Raw genomic sequence first — 23,620 nt, forward strand, 5'->3', positions numbered from 1 at the left:
CGGCATGCTGCCCAGTAGCCCTGCCTGGGGCAGCGGGGTGTGCAGAGGAGGCAGGTGATGGGTGACACAGGGATCTTGTTCTCTGTTTCCAGCCTCCTTTGCAGCCAAAGTCCATCATTTCTTCTCTGTTTTCCCAGTGGAAACACCCTCCATCTTCACCATAACCACAGTGCCATGGGTTTGTGCCAGACTCTTTGCCAGGATGAGGCGTTGGCTCCAGGGTGAATCCGGGGTGGGCACAGCTACAAACGACCTCCTCTTGCCCTCTGGAAAGGCAGAATGAGTATCAGTGGGGAGATGGAGAGGGCTGGTGGTGTGTCCCCTGCAGCTGGGGAGCAGGAGCATGTAGCATTGCAGTGCAGGGGGAAAGAAATGGGCAGAAAGGGCCACCTGCACACCAGAAAGGCAGATTAGCACTGTGTCCACACTGGGGTTGTGCCAGGCTAATAAAGAGGTGGCAGAAGCACCTCCTGTGTGTGCCCAGTGAGCCAGGCAGGAGCTCCAAATCCATCTCTGGCCGTAGGGGCAGGCCGAGCTCACCTGTGTGGCATCCACAGTGCTCCTGGATTGAGACATCCAGGGACCCCAACATTCTGGTGAGCACCGGCCATCGGCTGTTTCAGGAGATGGCTCGTGTGTCCTGAGACACGCTCAGCTCGTGGCTGAGGAGGGCTGACGGGGGCCCACAGGTAAGAAGAGTTGCTGGCCCTTCCCTTTGTCATCAGCCGCGTTCCCCCCGGAGCAGCAGCAGCTCCCCCAGCCTCACTCACCGCCGGCAGCGCTGCGGGCAGGGCCGGGCAGGGGCCGGCCGAGCAGAGCCGCCGCTGCGTCTCCAGCCGGCACAGGCGGTTCTGGTTGGACACGCGGCTGGCAAAGCCCAGCCCGCAGGTGGCCGAGCAGGGGCTCCACTCCGTGCCCCACGGCGGGCAGGGGGACCACAGCAGCGGGGACACCGCCCCGGGGGCTGCAAGACACGACACGGGGGAAAGGGGAGTTGGAAGCAGGTGCTGTGCATGCTGGGGTGCTGCAGGCAAAGCCCTGCGTGGCAGAGAGCCCTGGGAGGTGTCCCCTGCTGGCGTTTCACGGCCTGGGGTGAAGGGGCCATGCCCAGAGATTTGCGTGGGCATCCCTGTGGCAGGCATCTTTTATGAAAAATCCTTTCCTCAGGATTTTTCCTCCTGAGAAGCTGAGAGGCCTCAGGAACAAAATGTAAGCAATGGTTATCTGCTGCTGTGGAATGCAACAGGTGGATCTGTGATTAGTCCATGTTAGATGTTTCTAATTAATGGCCAATCACAGTCCAGCTGGCTCAGACAGAGAGTCCGAGACAGAGCCTTTGTTATCATTCCTTGCTATTCTATTCTTAGCCAGCCTTCTGATGAAATCTTTTCTTCTATTCTTTTAGTATCGTTTTAATGTAATATATATCATAAAATAATAAATCAAGCCTTCTGAAACACGGAATCAGATCCTCATCTCTTCCCTCAACCAAAAACCCCTGTGAACACGATCACACATCCCCTCCCTGGAGCTGCCCTGCATCTCACCTGCCCTGGCATCCCGGGGCAGGGGCTGCTCCTGGGCACCTTCGCAGATCCACTCAGGGCAGCACTTCCCTGGGATCTCCACGCGCCGGGGGAAGGGGCAGTCGGGGCTGGGCAGCCGCACATCCTCCTGGCACAGCGGGACGCAGGTGAAGCCCCCGTCCAGGCAGTGGCACTGGATTCTGCAGCTGGGCTGGAAAACTTCCCCGTCTCGGTAGAGCCGGCCGTTCACCTCGCAGCCGTCCTCATCGTCCTCAACTGCAAGAGACAGCCAGGGAGCCCATGAGGGACAGGGGGACAGAGGGACAGAGGGACAGAGGGACAGAGAGATGGGGATGGCAGGGGCAATGCTGGGGGTATGTGGGGGGCTGAACAAAGGGATTGAGGTGGGGAGCCACAGAATTGACCAAGCAATGTGCAGGACAGACATGGGTGTGCAGCAGCATGTTCATCACTCAGTCTCCTTCCCTTCCCTTCCCTGCCTTTTGTCCTCATCTCTGTTTTTTCAAAGCAACAGCTCACAAGCTGTGAGAGCCCCCCTGCCCTTTGGCTCTGACCCAGCCTTCAGGATTTCCAGGCTAGGAAAAGCTTCTCTGAGATTCCCCTGCAGGACCCCCAGGCTCCAGCCTTGGCACCCCTGGGACCCCCCTGTCCATTGTCACTGAAACCACCCTGAATTCTCAGCCAGAAAGCAGCACAAGAGCCGGCAGGAGATGGGGCACAGCCCTACGGCCAAGCTGCATGTACCATCCTCAGGAAAGCTGCTCTCCTAGCCTCACCCACTCCCCTGCTGGTGCTGCAGGGTGCCTGTAGCCATGTGAGGCCATGGCTGGAGCTGGAGCGGGGCTGTGTGCTGGGCTGGACTGTGCGGGTACCCCCGGGGAAAGGGGGCACCCCTGTGCTCACAGTTGCAGGTGCCTCCTGTCCCCGCAGGTGCTGAGCTGTAGTCACAGACGAGGCCCTGACTCTGGTCACAGACGTGCAGGAAGTCGCAGGGCTCTCCCAGGCGCCGGGCACAGACCTTGCAGCAGCCACACCCATCCAGGACCAGGGGGGAGCCGCGGGGACAGCGGGGTGGCACCCAGGGACAGTAGCACGGCCTCCGGCACAGCTGGGCACAAACCTGTGGGGGCAAAGCTGAATCCATACAGGTGGTTTTGGGCTAGCAGCTGCTTTGTCACTGGGACAGCCAGGTAGCTTTGTCTCAACCATGGGGACAGATTTTTGGTGGAGGGAGGCTCCAAATCTATGGGAATATCTCAAAGCATCCTGGAAAGCTACAAAGCTACTGTCCCCTCTGAAGGGCACCTATGGAAGACCAGGGAGAATCAAGGATGCTCAGAAGCTCAGCACTCTGAAAGATGGGGGCTTTAATGTGCCACTGCTCTGAACACACAGGAGGATGGAGCTACAAGGTGAACATCCCAGGCAGTGGTGGTTATTTAGTGAGGTCAGCAGCCCCAGGCAGCCCAGTGGGAGAGAGGAAGGCAGGGAGGTAAAGCAGCCCACCCCCATGCCTGCCCCCAAGGCAGCAGGCTGTGCCCAGCCCAGGAGGGGTGGCTTTGCAGGGACTGAATCCACGTGGTGAGTGCACAGCACCTCGCTCCTTACAGCCTTAAGAGCTCTCATTCATGCCAGGAAACAGGACATTGCATCAGCAGTGGGGATCTGAAGCCAGGCAGAGCTCGCTGCGTTCCTCACTGGTCCAGCTGCATCCTCTGCTTGTCCCTGGCTGCAGCATCCTCACCTGGCCTGGCCCACTGGGCAAGGAGCCCAGAGACAGACACGTTTCAAGGACTGGGAGCTGTTTTCCCTCGTGCCTGGACTGAGTGATCACTTTGGCAGGGCTGTGCACTGCAGTCCTTTGCCTGCTTAGCCAATTGTCTGCCAGGGAGGTGCCCACAGGAATTCACCTGGGCAGGTGGATTTTATACCCTTGGCTCATCCTGCTCCACAACCACCCTGGCCCCAACAGCTCTTTGAGGCAGCTCCTGAGCTCCCATCACATCACATGTGACAGAGCTATTGCATATAGAGCCCGAAGCCACGAGAGCTGGCTCTGCAGTTTGGGAGTGAATCCTTCACCAGTGCTGGCCTGACAGTGATGAGAGCCCCCTGGCAGCCCTGCTGCTCAGCACCATGCACGTGCTGCTGGATGCAGGGCCAGAACAGCAAACCTGCAACCAAAACATTCATCCCTGCCCTGGTCCAGGTACTGGTGTGACTGCTGAGTCTGCCAGGAGAGCGATGAGCTCAGCCAGACCATGTAGGTTTTAGATACCATTTTTCTTTTTCTTTCCGTTTCTCCCAGGGGCACCAGTTCTGACATGATGAGTCAGACAGAGAGGGTGGCTCCTGGTGCTCTATCTGCTCCCCATTTGCAGCAGTTCAGACACTTTCCATGGGGCTGCAGGCGTGTCAGTGCCAATAACTGGAGTTAAAATATGGATTGGGATGGGGTAATCTGGGTCTTGTCCTAGTTCTGCCAGTGAGCAGCATTATTAATGTGGCAGGGACTGAGGGACCAGCTGTGGTGGCCAGGTTTGGGCTGGCAGCACGATGGCCCTTGGTGATTCTCCAGGCACTCGTGAGCACCTGGGGCAGGAATCACTGCTCTGTTACAGTTTGCCAAGGGCATTTTTCATCTTCCAGGAGGTTGTTATTACAAATCAATGTTTTAGAAAGACTAGGCAAGCCATAAATCCATTTCTCCCTGCTTCTTGTAATTTACTTGTCTTTAGATGACAATGTGGCTTCTGTCAGAGGTCTGAACTCTGGGAAAATTGTCAAATAGGCACGACATTGCCACAACATCCCTGCCTGGGGATTCAGGCAGCCATTAGAACTTGGAGCTGAGATGCCCTAAATTTTTCAACATTCCTGTTCTCTGCACAGGCAAATATTTTCACACAGAGTCCAAGAGAAAAAAATAAAATTAATGAAACCTCTATGACAACCCAAATCCCATTGGAGGCACTGGCTTGGCGTGAGCATTCCGAGAAGTGGGGAGAGCTGAGTAATGCCAGGGCTGGTGCTCGTGGCTTGGCCCCTGCCTCGGGAGCCTGGGCGGGGATGGAGGAGCCTGGAGGAGCCTGGAGGAGCCGCTGCCGCCCAGCTGCTGCTCGCTGCCTGGCGGGGACCGAGCGCGGAGAGCGGCAGGGGCGGCGGGCAGCGCAGCGCATTGCTGGCATTCCTGTGCGCCCCGGGGATTCACAGCGAGCCTCGGGCCCAGGAACGCTCGGACCCCGCTGCTTCATCCCAAACTCGTCTCCGAGCACAGCTCTGGCCCCTGCATCAGCACAGCCTGGCTGCCGGGCTCAGTGGCCGTGACACCCCATCCCTCCTGCAGCCCACGCTGCCAGGGCCGGGGGCTCCTCGGCTAAAGCTGCCCCGGTGCCCCGTCTGCCTTACCTTGGAGAGAATGCAGAGCAGGGAGAGGAAGAGGAGCTGCTTCTCCAGCTGGAGGCTCATGCTGCTCTCCCCGTGCCACTGCAGCACATCACCCCCCAGGCAGTTTGGAGGCAGTGTTCGCAGGTTTTAAAGCCCAGGGTAGGTCCTGCTGGTGTTTATACTCTCCCTGCTCTGATGTCACTCACAGGCTCCAATATAAACATGAGTAGGTTTGGACAGGCCTCAAGATTTTCTTTTTTTTTCCTTTTTTTTTTTTTTTCCCAGCCCACATTCCAGCTGCCATTTCCACTCTTCTCAAGGTGAGAATATGCTGTCCATGGGGACAAGGAGTGAAGGGAAGGGATGCTGTGCTGTCCCTGGGGAGCAGGCTGAGGAGCCAGGCTGCTGGAGTGATCCAGCTCCCTTCCCCTAGCCTGGCAGGGAAGCTTCACGCCCTGTCCTACTGATCAAAGTCTGGCCAGGCAGAGCTGGCACCTTCCTCCTGGGATTTGGAGGGTTTGGGACCTGTTGCTGCTGTGGGAGCAGGCAGCAACAGGGCATCCACCCCTGTATTTAATGCTGCACCCAGTCCTTGGCAGGCTGTGGAAGAGGGCTCACCCAAAGGAGCTGGAAATGGATTTGCTGTGGTGGTGCTGCCACATCACCCCCACCCTGAGAGGGACTGTGGCCACCTGGGGAGGCTGTGGGGTGGGGTGGGGTGGTTGGATGCACATCATGCTGCATTGTCTTGATGCAGAGAAGGCTGCAGTCTGACCATGCTGATTTCAAGCCTTGTAAATGCCAATTCAGCCCCTGGAGTATAATGACCATCTTAATCAATTGTGAGAATTAGAATTCCAAGTTTGGGGATGAAAAGCAGGTGTTCAACCATTGCCTCCCAATGCTTTCTCATTCTGCCCCGTGCAAGCTTTTCTCTTGTCCCCTGGACTGAAGATGTCTGTGAGGCTGGCTCTTAGGAAAGACAAACCTTAGCACCTCAAGACCTACACTAGACAGAGCCACTTCCCCATATTCCCACTCCCCAGACCTCATCACAAGATTCGAGAGGACAATTTGTGAGCCCAGAGCTCAAGGGATGCAGGATGTCCTGCAGCTCTCTCTGGCTCCTGCAGGATGTGTTCTGGGGCCAGGACTGCTACTCCTGTGCTGGCCAGGGGATGATCCTGGTGGCTGTGCTCAGAGTGCCTGTTTCATTCAGGCATGATGAAAACTGTGATGCTGGATATCAGGTCTGTGACAGGAGCTGCTGGCTGCTACGAGCAGAGCACCAAAACCACACAACCAAGGGTGATGCCCCATCTCTCCCTCTGGCCTTTTTCCCTCTGTTTTGCCTTTGTGAAACAGGTTCTCAGTCACCTGAGCAGCAATCCTGAGCTCAGCTCCACACTTTTCAGAGCCTGGCAGACAGGGCATGGAGCAGGGTGGGCACAGCCCAGCAGGGAGCAGGGCAGGCTGAGCTCTCACATTACCACCCCAAATCTCTGCTGTGGCTGTGCTTCATGCAGCCAGGCTGTTAACGAGGTCATGGCAGCTTGTGGGAACACCAGGACACTTTCCAAAGGCTGCTGTCACTTATGCAAGGGTCAGAGCCCCTGCTCTGCATGTTGGAGCCCCAGCTCTGTGCATCACCCAGGCCATGCCTGGAGGTCAGGGAGCTGCTCTGGCAGCCCTTCCTGTGACAGGGGAGGCATGAGGAGGGCACATTGCTCTGAACTCCCTGGCAGGGGGTGGTTCAGGACCCACTGACAGGTGCTCACAAGCTCGAGGGTTTGATATTTGAGGCTGCAGACGCCTCTCATGTTAAATTTTCTGCCCCACAGCCGGTGTCCTCCCACTGGCTACAGCTCAGCCAAACATCCTGGGAGTGCCTTGGGAGAGCCAAAGTACTGATCCAGCCCTGCCACAATTACTTATTCCAGCCTTATGTTTATTAGGGATTCCTGATTAATGGCCATGAGTTAATTTCCCTGGTAGAAATCAGGTGGCAGTGCTGGTAACAGAAATAAAAACCTCTCATTTCCCACAATGAGGCACCCTTGGAGCAGCTGACAGACCCCTGTGTGAGGTCTCAGGGGGCAGCAGGGCACCCCTGGGGGAGGCTGAGGCTCAGGGCTGCCCAGGGGAGCCAGCTGGACACGAAACCCCTGTCACCTGATGTGTTCTGGCTACAGGGTCAGCTCCTTTCTCTATTCTTTTCTCAGTTCTGAACAAGAGAGGACCTTGCTTCCCCCCACACCTGGTGTCACTGTGATGGTTTGACACCACCAGGAAGCTGTGAGAGCTCAGGCAGTGACAGAGAGCCCGAGTCCAGCCTGAGCCAGGCCAACACCCCCAAGTCAAGCAGTCAGGTGGGGCCAAACCCAGCATCCCATGCCTGGCAAGCTGCCCACACTTCTGATGGCGTTGGCAATCCTCACTGGGACCTGGCTGGGTTTTGGAGGTGCCCAGTGGAGCTGGCTGGAGTTGTACCCACAAATTCTCCCATGATCTGCCTTTCCAGAGAGGATTCTCCATGGGTGAATTTGGCTTTGGCTTCCCTTCTCCCAGCTCTGGGTCCCACATCCCCACCCAGGTCACTGTGCTGGGGCTGCAGGCAGAGCCTGGCACAGGAATCCAGCCCCTGCAACTGTTTTGATGTTCAAAGCTGCAGCAGAACAGCACATTAGCAGTTCATTTTATAAATGCTGTTATAGCCCTTCCCTCTGGAGCACGTAACCTGTGAGTGTTCTGTACCATACGTGTGATTTCAGAGCAAGTAATTCAGTCCATATGTCTCACTCCACAGTTGCCATGGTATTATTGTCAGGTTTTTGGGGGGTTATGATTTTTTTTCTTTTTCTTTTTTTGTGGTCAGTTGTGCAAGAAAATAGTTGATACAGGCATCTGAATACATCTCCTTTGAGTTAGCCACTGGCAAGCTTTGCTGTTTCTATAGAAATGAAGGAACTGCCCCAGTGAATTTACATTTTAGAGAGCTGAGTTCTTCATGTGTTTGCTCCCCGAACGTGCCATCGTGAATAACACAGAAAAGCTTCATTTGCACACCCTGCTCAGCTGAAATTGCATCCATCTGGGATGGATATTGAGCATAGTCTCCCTTCATGCCATTCCTTTGCTGGACACTCCCCTTCCTCACTCTACATCATGTGTTAAGCACCCTCTCCAGAGCTGGGGGAAGTCAGAGCAGGGTCTGGATGTCCATCTCTGGCAGGCTGTCTGTCTGTCTGTCCAGCTCTGTGAGGCTGTTCTGGGTCCTGGATGTGAAAATGTGGGTGAGCCCAGCTCCATGGCTTGGTGGGGAGAACATTCCCTTTGCTCCTGGGCACTCCTGGCCCAAATCCCCTCTGCAGAGGAGCAGGGCTGCCCATGGAGGGTGAACAGCACTGCTGGAAAGCTGGACAGACACCCAGCTTGGAAAAACCAAGAGCCCTGAGCTGAAATGGAGATGCCTCAGGTCTCCTTTGGCTGTTGGACACTTTGGGGTGGCTGCTCATGTTTTTCCTGAGACTTCTGGAAAACACCATGGCTTTGGGAAATTTTGAAATATCTCTGCTTTTTGGCAAGATGGGAGAATTGTTTCCTACCCAGAATGAATCTGGCTCCAGTTTCAAGCAGCAAGAGCAGAGAGAGGTGCTGATGGCTATTTCCACCCCTGTCTGGGCGTTTTTATTCCCTCTGGTTCTCACACCTGAACTGTTGAGCAGGGCCAGGCTGAGAGGACTGGCTGCCCTGAGGGACCAGGGATGGGCCGGGCACTCTTTTACCTTGAGGTCACTGCTCCCACCCCAGGCTGGGATGCAGGGACTGAAAGTATTTACCAGCTGGGGCCTGGCCAAGTGACTTGTAAGAAAAGAATTCAGGGCTGCTGTCCAGGTTCTGATGGTCAGGCAACTGCACCAGGAACCTTGGCTGCATCTGGGACCAGCTGAGCCCTCCAAGCTCCCAGCCACGGTGGCAAGGCCAGCAGGGCATGGCCCCTGCCAAAGGAGACACAGGAACCCTGCCTGGTGCTGGGAGCACTGCATCCTTCACCTCTTCCCAGAGGTTTTTAGGTAGGTTTCACTAAAAAGAAGCACTGATAAATGGGGCTTGGGGCTGGTTCTGCTCTCAGAGTGTGACATTGTCAAGAGGAAGGAGCTGAGTGATTACATGAGGAGCAAATGGACTATCACAACCAAGAAAAACTTAGCTTAGCCAAAATTATAGTGAGAGCTCATCCTTCAGACTGAGGGGGCTTCTCATTAGCACAGCACAGCCTTGCATCAGCTGTTGTGAAGGGACAACAGAGAAAGATCAAACCCTGGGCAATACTTCTGGGAGATTTTTTTTTTCTTGCAGTCCAGACAAGAGCAATTCATAATTGTCTCACAATAAGTTAAACAACCAGATAACTCAAAGAATAAGACTTTTGTAAAACAAAGCTTGGAAACTTAAGCCAGATGAGGTTTTCCATTGTTATCTGGAAAACAGTGTCAGAAATCATCACATATTCAATATTGTGATCCTCTAGGAGTTAATTTTTTTTTTTTATTGAGTATCAAACATCATCAAACATAAACTTCTTTTTAAAAATATCACTATAAGTTTTATCTTTCAGACAAGATATAATCCCCAGATCCTGACCTTGTGTGGTTACTGACAGACCCTTTGTATTTTCCATGGAGCTGGATGGCTTGCTCATGTTTCCTGATCAAATTGCTCATTCTTTTTTGGCTATCTCTATTTTTCTCGTGGTTTCAGGCAAAAATAGACATTGTTTTTCCTTCAGTTCTTGTCCTGCTCGAGGGTGCTGCATGTTCTCACATAGTTGCCATATCCCCTGCAGCACCAAAGAGCTGCAAATGGAGGCACCCACTGGTGTGCAGGCAGGGATGCTGGGAGGTGTCTCCAAACTCACCTTGTAATTGTGCCAGCCCTGCTCCAGGAGGCTTTGGGGATGGCTGTGCTCCCTCCCAGCCCTGCTCTAGGAGGGTTTGGGGATGGCTGTGCTCCCTCCCAGCCATGCTCCAGGAGGCTTTGGGGGTGGCTGTGCTCCCTCCCAGCCCTGCTCTAGGAGGCTTTGGGGGTGGCTGTGCTCCCTCCCAGCTCTGCTCTAGGAGGGTTTGGGGAGGGCTGTGCTCCTTCCCTGCTTTCTGTGCCTCTGGGAAGGCTTTAAGGATGCAAGTGCTGCACACATGAGGCAGTGGTGTTGTGCCTGAGGTGTGTGGTGCTGGAGGAGCTTTGGGTGACACAGGCTGTGTCTGTCCCCACATGTCACAGCCCTTCCCACCCCCAGGGCTGCTCTTGGCTGGCCAGCAGCAGGAGCAGCCCAGGGTGCTGGTGAATGCAGGCTGCTGGGCCAGGGCACTGCTGGGGAGGGGACAGTGCCCTGGGGCAAAGACAGCTCCCTTCAGCTGGCACATCTCCAGGGGATGCTCTGAAACACCTGGTGGTGGCTGGGACCTTCCCAAAGGCAGGGAAGAGGGCATTCCTCAGTGGCCTTGATGATTGGAAGGAGCCTGGCTCCTGCAGGAGCTTTCAGCACAGGCCTTGGGCACATTGGGAAGCTGGGCTGGGGGGGAATGAGGAGCTGCCAGCCCACCCCTCACACCCAGCACCTGGAAACCCCAAATGACTGTCACCACCCAAGCCAGCTGGCAGGGGGACCTGCTCATGCCAAAGGATTTGCAGGTGAGTCCCACTTCCAAATTCCACCTTGAGGAAACAAAGCAATGGCTGGGCTTGCTCTCCATCTTCTGAGCGAGACTGGAAAAGCTGAAGCAAGTGATGCCTCCATGTGCCAAGGAATCCCAGGCCCCCAGCCCTTCCCTACACCCCTCCTGATGCCAGAGACATCTGGAGACATTTCCCAAGCATGAACTTCACCTAAACCACCTCCTCTTGTCCCCTTCCCCAGCCAAATCAACAAAGACACGACTGAAACCTTTAGGGTGTGTGTGGGACCCAGCTGAGACAAACAAACCTCTGGGTCTGAGCACGGTTATGGAAGCAGCGATGTCGCCTGGAAAGAATGTACCAGGGAGCAGGGGGGAGAGCAGAGCAGCTGGGCACCAGCTCAAAGATGACTCAAAATCATGGGAAATGATTTCTGATTAATGTAATTACTTCGGCTCCAGCCCTGATCAATACGAGGAGCTAAAACGCTCATAAACCGGCCGAGAATGTGAACTATGCAGAGTGATTTGTAAAAGGTGTTTGGCTCTGGGTGCTCTCTCCCTGCCTCTTGGGCTGGGTGACCTGGTGCTGTGGGAGAGCAGTGATCTGCTGATTGTAAACTCGTGGCCCCCAAATGAGAATCCCCCCCCCAAATGAGAATCCCCCCAAAGGAGCAGGGAGGGGACTGCCCCATCCAGGCCCTGAGCCCAAATAAAAGCAGCCAGCCTGCTTGGCTGGCCTTCTTCTGTGCTCTGACCACAAAGCAAGAGCTCAGATTGGCCTTTCAGAGGCTTATGGTGCCCCCAGAGTGTGGGGAGGGTCTGGGGGGCTGGCACGCAGCACAGCCCAGGCAGGGGCTCATGTGGGCACAGAGGAGCACTGCAGGACCACGGGGACACAGCTGGAGAGGACAGTGTCCTCAGACCTCCTGCTGCCTGAGCTGTGCCAAGTGGAGTCAATCTGCACTGGAGAGGGGCTTCCTGCTCAGGGCTGTGCCTGAGGGAGCTGCACCGCAGGAGAACATCAGGAGGAGTGTTGGAGGAACCTGGGGCATCCCTGGAGACCAAGGCCAGGTCAGATGGGGCTTTGAGAAACTTTGTCTGGTGAAAGATGTCCCTGGCCATGGCAGGTGATTGGGAACTGCATGGTCTTCAAGATCCCTTTCATCTCAAGCCATCCTGTGAGTCAAAGATGCCCTGCAGCAGATCTCCATGAATGATGCCAGTGGCCATATGAAGGTGGAGGAACATCTCCCTGTGAAAGCAAGCTGAGGCTGGGGCAAAGGTGCCCTGGGGCATGGGGGTCTCCCATGAACTGGTGGTTTCTCTGACATGGGGGGAAAAGGGAAGAATGGCTGTTACAATCTCATTTTTGTCCTGCTGTTCCCCAGGAAGATGGGCTGGGCTGGACTGGGGATTGCAAGGCATTCCTCCTGTACTTTCAAATCAAGACCCTTTGGGGTGGGTTTCCACCTGCTGCAGGGTTTTGGGAAGAGAAATGCAGAAAGGGAATGTTTGACTTCTATGGCTGTCTGCACCTGGCTGCCCCAGGCTGGCGGTGGCAGCCTGGCTATGGCTGGGCTTGTCTCAGGAGCTGCTCCCAGCCCGTTTGGAGTCAGTCAGAGCCCCAGAGGAGCATCTTACAAGGCAGCTCCTCTCATGAACCAAGCTCCAGGAAGGAAAATGTGGCCTGGAACTGCTGTCAGCAGGCAGCAATTGGAGTGTGGGGAGCAGTGTGTGCATGGGGCAGCCCTCCCTGCTGGCCCAGGCTGCAGAGAATGTTTTGAGGCACTGCTGTGTATGCTCTCCATGATACTTTTCCAACATTATCTGCATGTTCTTCCTGGGGCAGAGAGCTCCCTAGGCTGCATGGAGAAATGCTGGTCTGTGATTTTGCTGCAAACCACACGTAGCATTGTGGCTGGGGTTAGGAGAGCCCTTTCCCCAGCATTTGGCTGCCCTCTCTCTCCCCTGCCAGAAGCTGACCACAGTCAAACCCTGGTTTTCCTCACATTCCGTGGTCCTGCTGAGCTGTGGCCTGCCACCCTCACATCCTGCTCTGGATCATCCCTGGGAGGATCAAACACAACCCCTTGGCAAGCTGCAGTCCTCCAGTGTGAGGCACTGTCAGAGCAAAGCAACATCCTCTGAGCTGTGCAGGACAGGACAGGACAGGCCAGCCTGGACAAGGGGACAAAGGACAAATGCAGGGGCTCTTATTGGAAAAGAAAGGTGATCTCAAATCTGGGAGAAATTATGCATCTGACTCCATTGATATCAGAAGGCTAATTAATTATACTATATTATACTATATTATTTTATACTATATTACACTACATCTAAACTGAAACTGCACAAGAACTCAACTCAATCAAACCTTGTGACTGTCTCCTGACCAACAGGACACAGCTTGCAGAGATTGGTCAAGAAAACAAAACAGAATCCAATTACCAATTCCCTTCAGGTAAACAATGTTCCACAATGAATTCCACTTGTGCCCAACAAGAGGAGCAGCAATTGAGATAAGAACTGTTTTTTCTTTCTCTGAGGTGCCTTGCTCCAATTCCCAGAAAATCTCCTTGGGAAGTTGTGCCTTGCTTTTCTCTGTGAAGGGAAATGTGGCCACAGGCTTTGGCTCCAGGGGACATCAGCCACTCTCTACATGCAGCCCCAGCTCTGAGATCTCACTTTGCTGCTGCCACAGTCCACCACAGACTCGTGGTGCAACCTCTCCTGCAGAGCAGTCCCTTCTCCAGCAGCTTGGTCAGGGATGCTCTGCTCAGCCCAGGGTCCCTGCAGAAAAGCAGAGCTGTGCTTCCAGCCTTGGCTGCTGCAGCCTCCCCCTGTAACCCCAGCCTTACAGGGCTACTGTGCCTTCCCCTGCATTACACCAAAGGTCCTACAACCCACAGAGAGGAAGCTTGAAGGTCCTGCATTGTCACACAGCTTCTGCTTGGACCTGCACACATCCTCCATGGCCTGATTGTCCTCCTTGTCCCCATATAGGACCACAGGCACCTGCTTTGAGCCAAATTCCATCTCCCAGGACTTGTCTGCAGGGTGAGAGCCCAGCCTTGCTGCTCCTGCCTCTGAACCCTGGTCCCTGGAAACATCTGCAAGGAAATAGCTGAAGGTATTGAAAGGGGAGGCAGGAAATGCTCTGAATATTTTTTTTCCTAAATATAATGACACTAATGTTGTTCATAGTGCTAAAAATAGAAATGAAGAGAACCTGCCTTTTTCCTGTTTGCTTTCAGCTCTCACTTTCCTGCCTGTCTCTGCACTCTGGGAATCTGCATGAAAATAAACCCAAGAAAGATCTCAGCAGTGTGCAAAGCAGAGCCAGATGAGTTTGGCCTTGGCTCCAGCTTCCCCAGCTGGGGCCATGCTCCTCTGTGGTGCACAGGGAGCTTCAGGCTGTGCACTCCCCACCTCCAGCCCCTGGCCCTGCAGGCTCTGCCCAGCTCCAGCGGGACCAGCACTGACCCAGACCTGGCCACTGTCACTGGGAGTGTGGCCACCTGCTGCACCTGTGTCCTGGCTCTGCTCACTCTCCTGCCTTTCCCCAGTGGATCAGTGGGCTCTGAGCACTGCTGCTCTTCCTCCATGGCTGACAGAGATGTGCTCCTGCCCCAGGCTGGATCTGCCAGGGGGCTACCACAGCAGCCCTGGGCAAAATCTCCCTGCTCCCATCTCTTCTGCTGGAGATATTTCTCCAGATGCCTGTGGCACATCCCTCCAGCGTGTACCCATTCCCAGGTCTCCCTCCCAGCCTCCTTCCATTGGGAGGATTTTGCTGCCAATTGTAGGGGGATAGAATATAAGCAAATAAAGATAGTATAGAAAGTAATCTTACCCCTAAGGAGTTGCAGCTGGGCCAATTATCAAAGATTAGGAACAGGCCTGACTTTAACAGGCCAATGAGAAGAAGAGAGCTATAAAAGATTGGGGTGGCTGGGTGAGAAGGGAACTGGAGTCAGTGGCTGCTTTGTGAAGAAGAAAGAGGCAGTGCTCTGAGGAGCTGCCCATGAAAAACACCTGGCAGGTTTGGAACTTTTGTGATAAGGAGACAACAGCGTGGAACCCCTGCAATAAGATGACAGCAGCCAATCTCTCACCAGCTCATTACAGAGCAATGGTCATCACTGAATTCAGCGGCTGATGGATTCAAACTCAGCTTTGAGCCAGTTCAGGATTCCCAGAACCTGCAGGATCAGGTGTGGGAGCCAAATCCCAGTCCTGAGCACAGCAAACTGGCCACAGTTTCACAGAGTCTGAACAGCAAGATGCCTTTAATTTGGGAGCCATACCCCACCCTGGGTCAGCACGGCTGCCTGGTGGCTGCAGGTGTTCACATGAAAAGCTCAGCACTCATTTTTCAGCACAGCAACCCAGGGAATGCGTGTCTTGGATGGAGGCTGCTGCCTGATTTATTACAGCCTCAGCTCGAGGTGGCTCTGGAGAGTCAGGGCTGGCAGGGGATGAGAGGCAGGCGTGTGCAGGGCTGGATTGCAGCACACAGAACGCTGTGCTGAGGCTGCCTGGAATGCACCGAGCTGGAGTGGGAGGATGAAGGAGTCCTCTGGCCTGGTTTGCATTCCTCTGCCATCCCCAGTTTCTTTCTTGAGCTGGTCAATGGGGAGGGTGGGCAGCCTTGGACTTTTGGTCTGTCTTGGAAATGCATGAGGCAGCCAAGCACTGGCTCAGAGTGCTGCTGGCACTGTCCTGGCCACATGAGCACGCTGACAGTGCCAGAGGACTGGCTCCACTATGTCCAGGTGCCACTCCTTGTGCAACATCCCTCCAAAGGCTGACTTTTGCAAGGAATGTTTTGTTCACAACGTGGCAGCTTACAGGGTTGACCTCAGGTTGTTCTTGGTTAGCTGGAAATCAGGTATTTAAAATGTCACTGGGCTATTGTGAGTCACTGTCTGGGCCAGTTCTCTTGTATGTCGCTGTCAAGTCTATGCTTAAACCTGGCATGATGTGATTTTAAAAACAACCAGAAGCTTCCCCATGTTTCCCTCCCCTCCACTAGCTGCTTTCCTGGCCCTGGTAGTCCACACATTTTGCAGTTTTTCAGCTGCCTCTCCCCAGCCAGGCACATCTGAAGCTGCCAGTGGCCAGTGTCTGCTGGCAGCGAGTGTCCGGGTTTGTCAGCAGTATCCAAAGGGACCATTCATTCAGAGTGTGACAATGATGGCCTTCACTGGGGGCTCCCTGACTGCTTTTGGGGCCCACTTGAGCACCAAACCTGTGGCAGGACTGGGATTCTGACCCTACCTGGTGCAATCTGTCATGGTGTTAACTGGGGCTGAGCCAGAACCATTGACACAGGGTGGACAGTGGGGACTGACAGCCCAGCCCATGAGCTCCTGCCCTGCTTCATGCATCTGTCTGTCAGTCCCTCTGTAATGCATAGAGGGGTGACTGCCCTGGATTTACGGATGGGATCTCTACCACAGGGATTGCCCAGGTGTTCCTCTGGCCCTGCTGCTGGCCTGCAAGATGTCCCACCCAACCCCACACCTCTGGTGTGAGTTGGGAATGACACAAAGCCCTGGCATCTGAGGAGGAGAAAACAGCTCTTGGGAAGGATTTAGCCATAACCTGTGTGCTCAGGTGCTTGGCTTCTTCACCTGGCCAGGCCGAGCAGACAAACTGAGGGTTCCTGGGGTGGAGGGCAGGGACTGAGCCTGTGGTGGGGTGGGTGGTGGTGGCCCTGCAGCCGTGGTTCCACAGCTCCAATTTCCCGGTCCTGCAGCCCCAATCCCCCAGCCCAGGTCCTGCAGCCCCAATCCCTTATCCCTGGTATCTCGGCCCCAATCCCATAGCCCCGATCCCGCAGTCCCAATCCTTTACCCCTAATCCCTTATCCCTGGTCCCTTATCCCCAATCCCATACCCCTGATCCCTTATCCCCTGTCCCTTATGCCCAATCCCTTAGCCCCGATCCCTTATTCCCGATATTTTGTCCCGGATCCCTTATCCTCAATCCCTTACCCCTAATCCCTTACCTCCAGCCCCTTACCCCCGATCCTTTATCCCCTATCCCTTATGGCCGGTTCCTTCGCCCCGGTCCCCGCAGCGCACGGGCTCTGCCTCCCTCTCGTGGCCGCTGTGCTGAGCTCCCCCTGTCCCCCGGTGCCCATTCCCGCCCTGCCCCGTGTCCCCCGCGGCCATTCCCGCCCTGCCCCGTGTCCCCCGTGTCCCCGGTGCCCATTCCCGCCCTGCCCCGTGTCCCCCGTGTCCCCGGTGCCCATTCCCGCCCTGCCCCGTGTCCCCCGCGGCCATTCCCGCCCTGCCCCGTGTCCCCCGTGTCCCCCGTGCCCATTCCCGCCCTGCCCCGTGTCCCCGGTGCCCATTCCCGCCCTGCCCCGTGTCCCCCGCGGCCATTCCCGCCCTGCCTCGTGTCCCCCGTGTCCCCGGTGCCCATTCCCGCCCTGCCCCGTGTCCCCGGTGCCCATTCCCGCCCTGCCCCGTGTCCCCCGTGTCCCCCGTGCCCATTCCCGCCCTGCCCCGTGTCCCCGGTGCCCATTCCCGCCCTGCCCCGTGTCCCCCGTGTCCCCCGTGCCCATTCCCGCCCTGCCTCGTGTCCCCCGTGTCCCCGGTGCCCATTCCCGCCCTGCCTCGTGTCCCCCGTGCCCATTCCCGCCCTGCCCCGTGTCCCCCGTGTCCCCGGTGCCCATTCCCGCCCTGCCTCGTGTCCCCCGTGCCCCTGAGCTGGGCGCACACCCCGGCTCATCCCAGCCGGAGCCGGCGGTGCTGGAGGTGTGAGCGGGGCCAGAACCGCTCCTGGACATTCACCTCTTGCTTTTAAGCAAATTCTTTCTGCTGCCACTGGGGGGAAACTCTTTCTGGGCAGTTTTGCGTCTCACCTGGTTGGAAACAAAGCCAACCTCACCAGAATCAGCGACCTAAAATTTGAAGCTGTTTTATTCCAAATAATCTGATTTCAATTCTTCTGCCCTTAAAGCCAAGAACAGAACAAAACAAGAGCTCCAGGGGATCCTAGAGAATATTAATTGGGTCAGAACCCTGGATTAGATGAATTAAAACATCTCATGCTCATGAAAGTTCCAGCTCAAAACAGTGAAGACTGGATGCTCTTCAACCACTTTTTGCTGAAGCAGAGGCTGTGACCAGTTGGCCCTGGGGCTTGCAGCCACCTTTGCCATGACAGAGCTCCAGTACAGCCCAGCAGTACCAGTCCTGCCAGGAGCCAGCACTGGGCAGAAATGTGGGAACACCTGGTTATTCCCCTTGTCCCTCTGCTTCTTCTCCCCTTCACCTGCCTTTCTCTACCTGCAGTAGCTCCTGCTGTTGATGTTTCTGGTGGTGCTCAGCAAGCCCTGTCTGAGGAGTCAGCAACTCATGTGAGTGCTCAGTTTGGGATCAGCCAGACCCTCACTGGCATTTCAGAATGAGTGATCTGGACATCCTGGGTTGGCATTTTTGAGTTGGGATCAGGGAGGACAATTTAAGTTACATTTCTGCTCTTCATATCCTAAATCTGGGCAGGAGAAGAGCTCCTGTACCAAAACCATCTACAGGCAGGGTGGAGCAGTAGCAGGGATGGACCAATGCCAGGACCAAACCCTGCTGTCTGCCAGGTTTAAGGGCTCTACAGGGTCAGGGTGATAGAAGAATGGGGACAATCCCCCCAGCTTTGCTTTGCTTTGCAGGATGTGACCTGCAAATGTCAGAGCTCTGCAAACACTCATGGGCCTTGTAGCCCTGGCCAGCCTCACCTGCCCCATGCCCATGGGCCCAGGAGCTGTATTTAAGCTCAGCTTAAAGAGAGCTTCAGACTCTTCCTGGCTGTGCTGGGGCAATGCTGGGCTCCAGTACAGCCACAGTGGTGCCTGGCCACGGGTCCTTTTGTTCCTGACTTCCACCTGTTGACTGTTTTCCTGGCTCAGTGTCATCCCTGCACCATTGCTCTGGACCTGATCCTAGCCCTGAGGATCAGACTGACTTCTGGCTTGGCCTAGGACCTGCCCCATCACTGTGATGTTGCCTCATTATCTGTGCTCTTGGTTGGACCTGGCTGCCACCTCTGGGTCTGTGCTGCTCCCTTTTCTGGCCCAACATCTGGATTTGGGCACAGCCATGAAGATCTGGCCTGGGCTGGGCTGGAGATGAAGCTCTGGGGCAATGATGGACCCTTTAGCCCTGGTGTGTGAGTGCTGCTGAGGAGATCAGGGCCCCCCTTCAGCTCTGGCACTGCTGTGTTCCAGCCTGAGCAGGATGGCTTGGGCAGAGCCTGTATCCATGGAATAACCCAGCATTAAATCCCTGCTGTGCTGGGGGTTTGAGTGGATGAAATGCCTTCCTTTCCCCAGCTCTGAGGGGCTCCACAGAGAGCACCTCCCCACGTGTGAGCTGTGTCTCCTGCATCCTGGCAGCAGCTGACCAGCCCTGCTCCCAGCCCTCTCCCCCTTGTCCCACCCAAAATGAGTGTGGGATGAAGGGCTGAGAGCTCAGCTAAAATCCATGAGGAAGCTGGTGCTGTGAATCCACAACCCAACAAACCAGGCTCCAGAAGGTGCTGTCTGGGCACCCTGTGGGGAGGTGAGAAGTGGCATTTGGTTCAGCTGGAAGCTCCCAAATTCCCCTGTGCAGGGGATGTGCTGTGCTTTTAGCTGGGGAGATTTGGAGTTTCCTGCTGTGGCAGCAGCCTGGGCTGAGGCTGTGATATTAGAAATAGTCTGAGGGGGCAATATTATGCTGATTATTTCTGTTTCCTGCTGCTCCCTCCCATCCGAACCATCTCTAAGAAGGTCAGATTTGGCAAAAGCCTTTGCCCTTTCTTTTTCTTTGTGCCATTCCAGAGAGGATGGTGCTGACCCGTGGCACCACAGCCCTGAGAAACACTGTCCTCAGCTCCTCTCTGTCCTTCAGTGGCCCGGGTGGCAGCGTCTGGCCGTGTGCTGCTAATCTAATTACCTGCTTACCCTGAGGGCTGGGGAACAGCTCAGCCCTCCACGGTGTGACATGTGCTGTTAAACCCCGGCATCAGAGTCTCTTCTGGGGACAGAGCAGCCTGTCCTGCTGGTCACAGCTGCTGGGTGTGCAGACAGCACCCTGGCCAGAGGTTTCCTTTGGGATCCGTGTCACACTGCCCAGTGACTCTGTGACTTCTAGGCAGCACCTGGCCATGGAACGTGGTGTGACATCTGATCAAGCTCCTTTGCTGGATGTAGCTGTGAGTTGCCTGTGAGGATGGAGACCTGCTCCTCATTCAGCTCTGGATAATGGGGGGAAGAGCTCAGGGCACTGTGGGTTTGGGGCTGTGGAGCTTTGCATACGTGAAAAACTGCAAAAGCCTTGGTTCCCCTGGGCCTGCTCTGCAGAGATAAAATCAGAGGTGTCAGCCTGTGTGTGTCTTGGTCCTCATTCAAAAAGTGGACTTGAATAGAGCCATGTGTTCCCTGGCCACAGCTGGGCTTGTGCTCAGCCTGGGAGCTGCATCTCTACTGCCCTGTTCAGTGACCCTTTGCTGGAGCAGGGCATCCTGCTCCTGGTGGAATTCCCTGGAGAGAAGTGCTGCAGGAAGGGGTAGGGGGGGGATGTGTTCTGGATGGGGCCTGGAACGCCTCCCTCCACCCCTCCCCAACAGGTCCCAGAGCAATAGGCTGTGCTGTGGGCTCAGGGCCAGGGCCAGGAGGGCTCTTCCAGCTCTGTGGAAGAGGGCAGGAAGGTGAGAGTGGGACACTGGGGTCATGTTCCAAACAGAGTTTGGACACAGCAGTGCTGTTCCTGTGGAGGTTTTGATCTGCAAATGAGCTGAACCTTTTGAGATGGTGCTAAAAACCCTTAGGAGGAGCTTGTTGTGCTAGACTGGGTGAATCTGGGTGCAAACCTTTTCTCTGGTGGTGCGTGGTGTTTACAAGGAGGGCAGCAATGTCAGCAAACAGGGTGGCAGAGCTGCGTTGCTGAGTCACGGCTCTGCTACACCCAGCTGGGATCAGGATGTGTTTATTCTTTTAAGGAACACAAAAGAGGAACGTGTCCCCAGGTCCTGATTGCTGGAAATCAGACTGAGCTGCACCGAGACCTGCCCAGCGTGGTGGGGGAACCCACTGGGATATGCTGGAACATGCCTGGCTCACATGCTGCTCTCCTCTCTGGGCTTCTCTTTGTGAAAACTGAGCTCGGGACAGGGAGGGACTGCTGTGCACCTGGGCTGGAGTCCCACGGTGTGCAGGCACCACTAGGGTCCCCTGTCCTGCATGGTGGGTGTCTGGGCACTCAGCCAGGCAGGAGGAGGAGCCATCCCACTGTAAATAAGGTGGTTCCAATGTTGCAAACAGCAGCAGGTTCAGTAATTCCCAGCAGCAAAGCCTTTCCCCAGACCCTGAGGCATCGTCCATTGTGGTGAAGGTGGTGGGTGCACTTGGCCAGGGAAGCCTTGTACCCACCCACCCCCTTATCTCCTCGGTCTTGGCATCAAATTATGTTGGTTTGTCCTTGGCAGAGATCACATCCTGGCAAGGTTTTTGTCTCAGCTGCAGTGGCTGGTTCAGCTTTCTCTCAGCTCCTCTTGACAGCACTGACACAAGAGGAACGGGGCCGCATCTTGCCCTAGGGTGGAGTTGGCTCCTTGTCTTTACCCACAGGGTGGAGTTGGCTCCTTGTCTTTACCCACAGGGTAGAGGTTGCTCCTTGTCTTTACCCACAGGGTTGAGATTGCTCCTTGTCTTTACCCACAAGAGAAATCTAAGGCCAGCCAGAGCTCAGGAGGAGCTGAGCTATCTGGCCTGGTGAACCCTGCTTCCATTTGTGATGATAATGGCCTTGTCCTTGAAGTTGAGCACTGGATTTGAGCAGTGACAAAGGCTGACAGAGCAGGTAGAGCAGAGGACAGGGTGGTGCCCCTGCTGAGGGGAGGCTGCTCTGCACTGCAGGGACTGTGTGCTCCTCTCACCTGGGACCCAAACTGCTGTGTTAGAGTGGGGCTGCCTTTATCCTTAGACATCCCACAGCTTCCAGGGTGGGCCTTGGAGGCATTTCCAAAACCGAAACCTTGCCAGACTTAGAGCACTGCTCTTTCCCACAGCCCAAAGCACTGACTGTGTTTCTCTGCCTTCTCTCTGTTTTCTCACTTTCAAAGCTGTGCCGTATACCAGCCCTGGGGGGGGGCATTCTTGTCCAGTGGGATCTGGAGAAGTCCAACTCCCCCCTAGCTCATTTCAGGTAGCCTTATTGAGCAGGAGATGCTCAGAATAGTTTGGAACACACGATGCTGGGTGCAAATTGGCCCTCTGTGTTACAGCCCTAATCTGGTTAGGGGATCAGTACAGCAGGCTGCAGCAGCCCACGTGGCTCTGCCAGTTCCTGCATCCTGTGCCCATGCTGGGCATGTCATCAGCTGGCTGTGAATTTCTGTGCTGCTCAAAAATGCCCCAGGATGGGAAAATGCAACCTGTTTAACCCTCATCTGTTCCCTGGGGTGTGATTTGGGGGTTTCTGCTGTGGAAGTTCTTTCTGTTTCCAGGCTGGTGTTGTTTTTGGGGTGTGAGGGTTGTGGTTTTCTTGTGAGCAGTGCCAGACAGGAGCTCCCCAGAGGGGTCTGCCCAGTGGTGCCTCTGAGGAGTCATCAGCCCTCTGAGGAGCTGCTTGGTGGCCCTCTCTGTTTTCTCTGACACTCTTGGCCCTGCAGTTGCAATTCCCTTAGGAAAAGCCCAGGACCCACTCACTGCTGATGGGAGAAAATCTGCTTGAAACCAGGGGGTAGTTCAGGATCTGCTTCTGCTTTTGGAGGCCAGTGCTGTGTCTGCTTCTAGCTCCTTTGAGAGCAGAGGGGAAATGAAGTCCCTGTGGGGAGCAGGGTGGGTCCCCAGCGGGGTTTGTGCCCTTCCCATTGAGCAGAGTCCATGATCCCCAGCAGGAGCCAAATGGGACACAGCCGAGTTCCCACCAGTGACCCCAGTGATGGCTCACCCTGGGGCAGAGCTTCTCCCTGCCCTGCAAGGAAGCTGCAGAAATGAAATGGGAATTGCTGAGATAAGTTAAGGCTTTGTTTCAAAAACAAAAATTTTGCAGAAGCAATGGATGTTTGGGCTGAGAATGTCTTATCTGGCAAAGTTGACTAATACAGCATTATGTCATATTTATACATGACAGTGGCATTTACACTGATAGAATTAAAGAATCTAACCACATTTTCTTCCATTAGCCCCTTAGAATAGGCTGTAGTGAGATACTGTTATCTGGTAAAAAAAAAAAGAAAAAGACAACAAAGCTAAAACAAAAAACAACCCAACAAACCAACAAAAATCCCCAAACCAAAATAGAAAAGTGCCTTTTTTAAGATCTAAGCCCAGCATAAACATACTTCTTATTATTTTTGGAAAGCTGTTTGCAGGTGTCAGCAGCCCTGACACACAGCTGGTATTAACTTCTGGGGGCAAGAGAAAGGGAACAGGTTTAAATATAGCTCCTGGGAAATAAGCATTGGAATAACTTCCAAGATCAGTTTTACCCCTACTTTGCTGCCTGGAATTTTCCCTAAAAATACAAAAGATAAACAGTTAACCTCAGGGACCAGATACATACGCAGAGGAGCAGTTGCTTTTCTCCAGGATGGCCCCAGAGCATCCTTGTGCTTGTCCAGACAAACCTTGTGCCTCTCTGGTTTTCAAAGTGGGAATTCACCCTTAAAAGACAGATTTGAGCCTTCTGGCTGCAGAGAGATGTGGTGCTCTCCTAGGGAAACACAGATTTAATGCCAACAGCCCAGCAGCTATTGCAGCCACCTGATTAAGCCAGAGGTAAAGATGGATAAAGTGGATCAGGGTCAGGTCAATTAAAATCAGCCCAAGCCGTGTTTCTAAGGGTCTGCAGCACACTTGTGTCCAATGAATGCACTGTGCTGACACTCCTGGAAAGAGCTGAGTCTGCAGCACACGTGTATTTGCTAAGCAGGAAAAAACCCATCAAAAACCCCTTACTGCACCATTCCCAGTCCATGGGGTCAGTTCAGCTCCATTTGCCTCCTTCTGACCTT

At 54.8% G+C, this 23,620-nt stretch overlaps 1 protein-coding gene across 2 annotated transcripts; it reads right to left on the bottom strand.

Annotated features, from left to right (window-relative positions):
- CCN5 (cellular communication network factor 5) lies at nucleotides 1-5,059 on the bottom strand. 2 transcript variants are annotated; one of them, XM_066561636.1, is made up of 5 exons: nucleotides 4,956-5,059; nucleotides 2,451-2,667; nucleotides 1,548-1,802; nucleotides 771-964; nucleotides 134-266 (listed from the first exon to the last, which is right to left on the bottom strand). In XM_066561636.1, the coding sequence occupies exons 1-5, from the start codon at nucleotides 5,013-5,015 to the stop codon at nucleotides 243-245; spliced, it is 750 nt and encodes a 249-aa protein (XP_066417733.1). In that variant the 5' UTR covers nucleotides 5,016-5,059; the 3' UTR covers nucleotides 134-242. The 2 variants fall into 2 exon arrangements, with proteins under 2 accessions (XP_066417734.1, XP_066417733.1); XM_066561637.1 differs by lacking the exon at nucleotides 771-964 and having other exon boundaries at nucleotides 1-266.
- Between the last annotated feature and the right edge of the window lie 18,561 nt (nucleotides 5,060-23,620).

The sequence above is a fragment of the Molothrus aeneus genome, chromosome 17 (assembly GCF_037042795.1).
Source record: "Molothrus aeneus isolate 106 chromosome 17, BPBGC_Maene_1.0, whole genome shotgun sequence".
NCBI lineage: Eukaryota > Metazoa > Chordata > Aves > Passeriformes > Icteridae > Molothrus > Molothrus aeneus.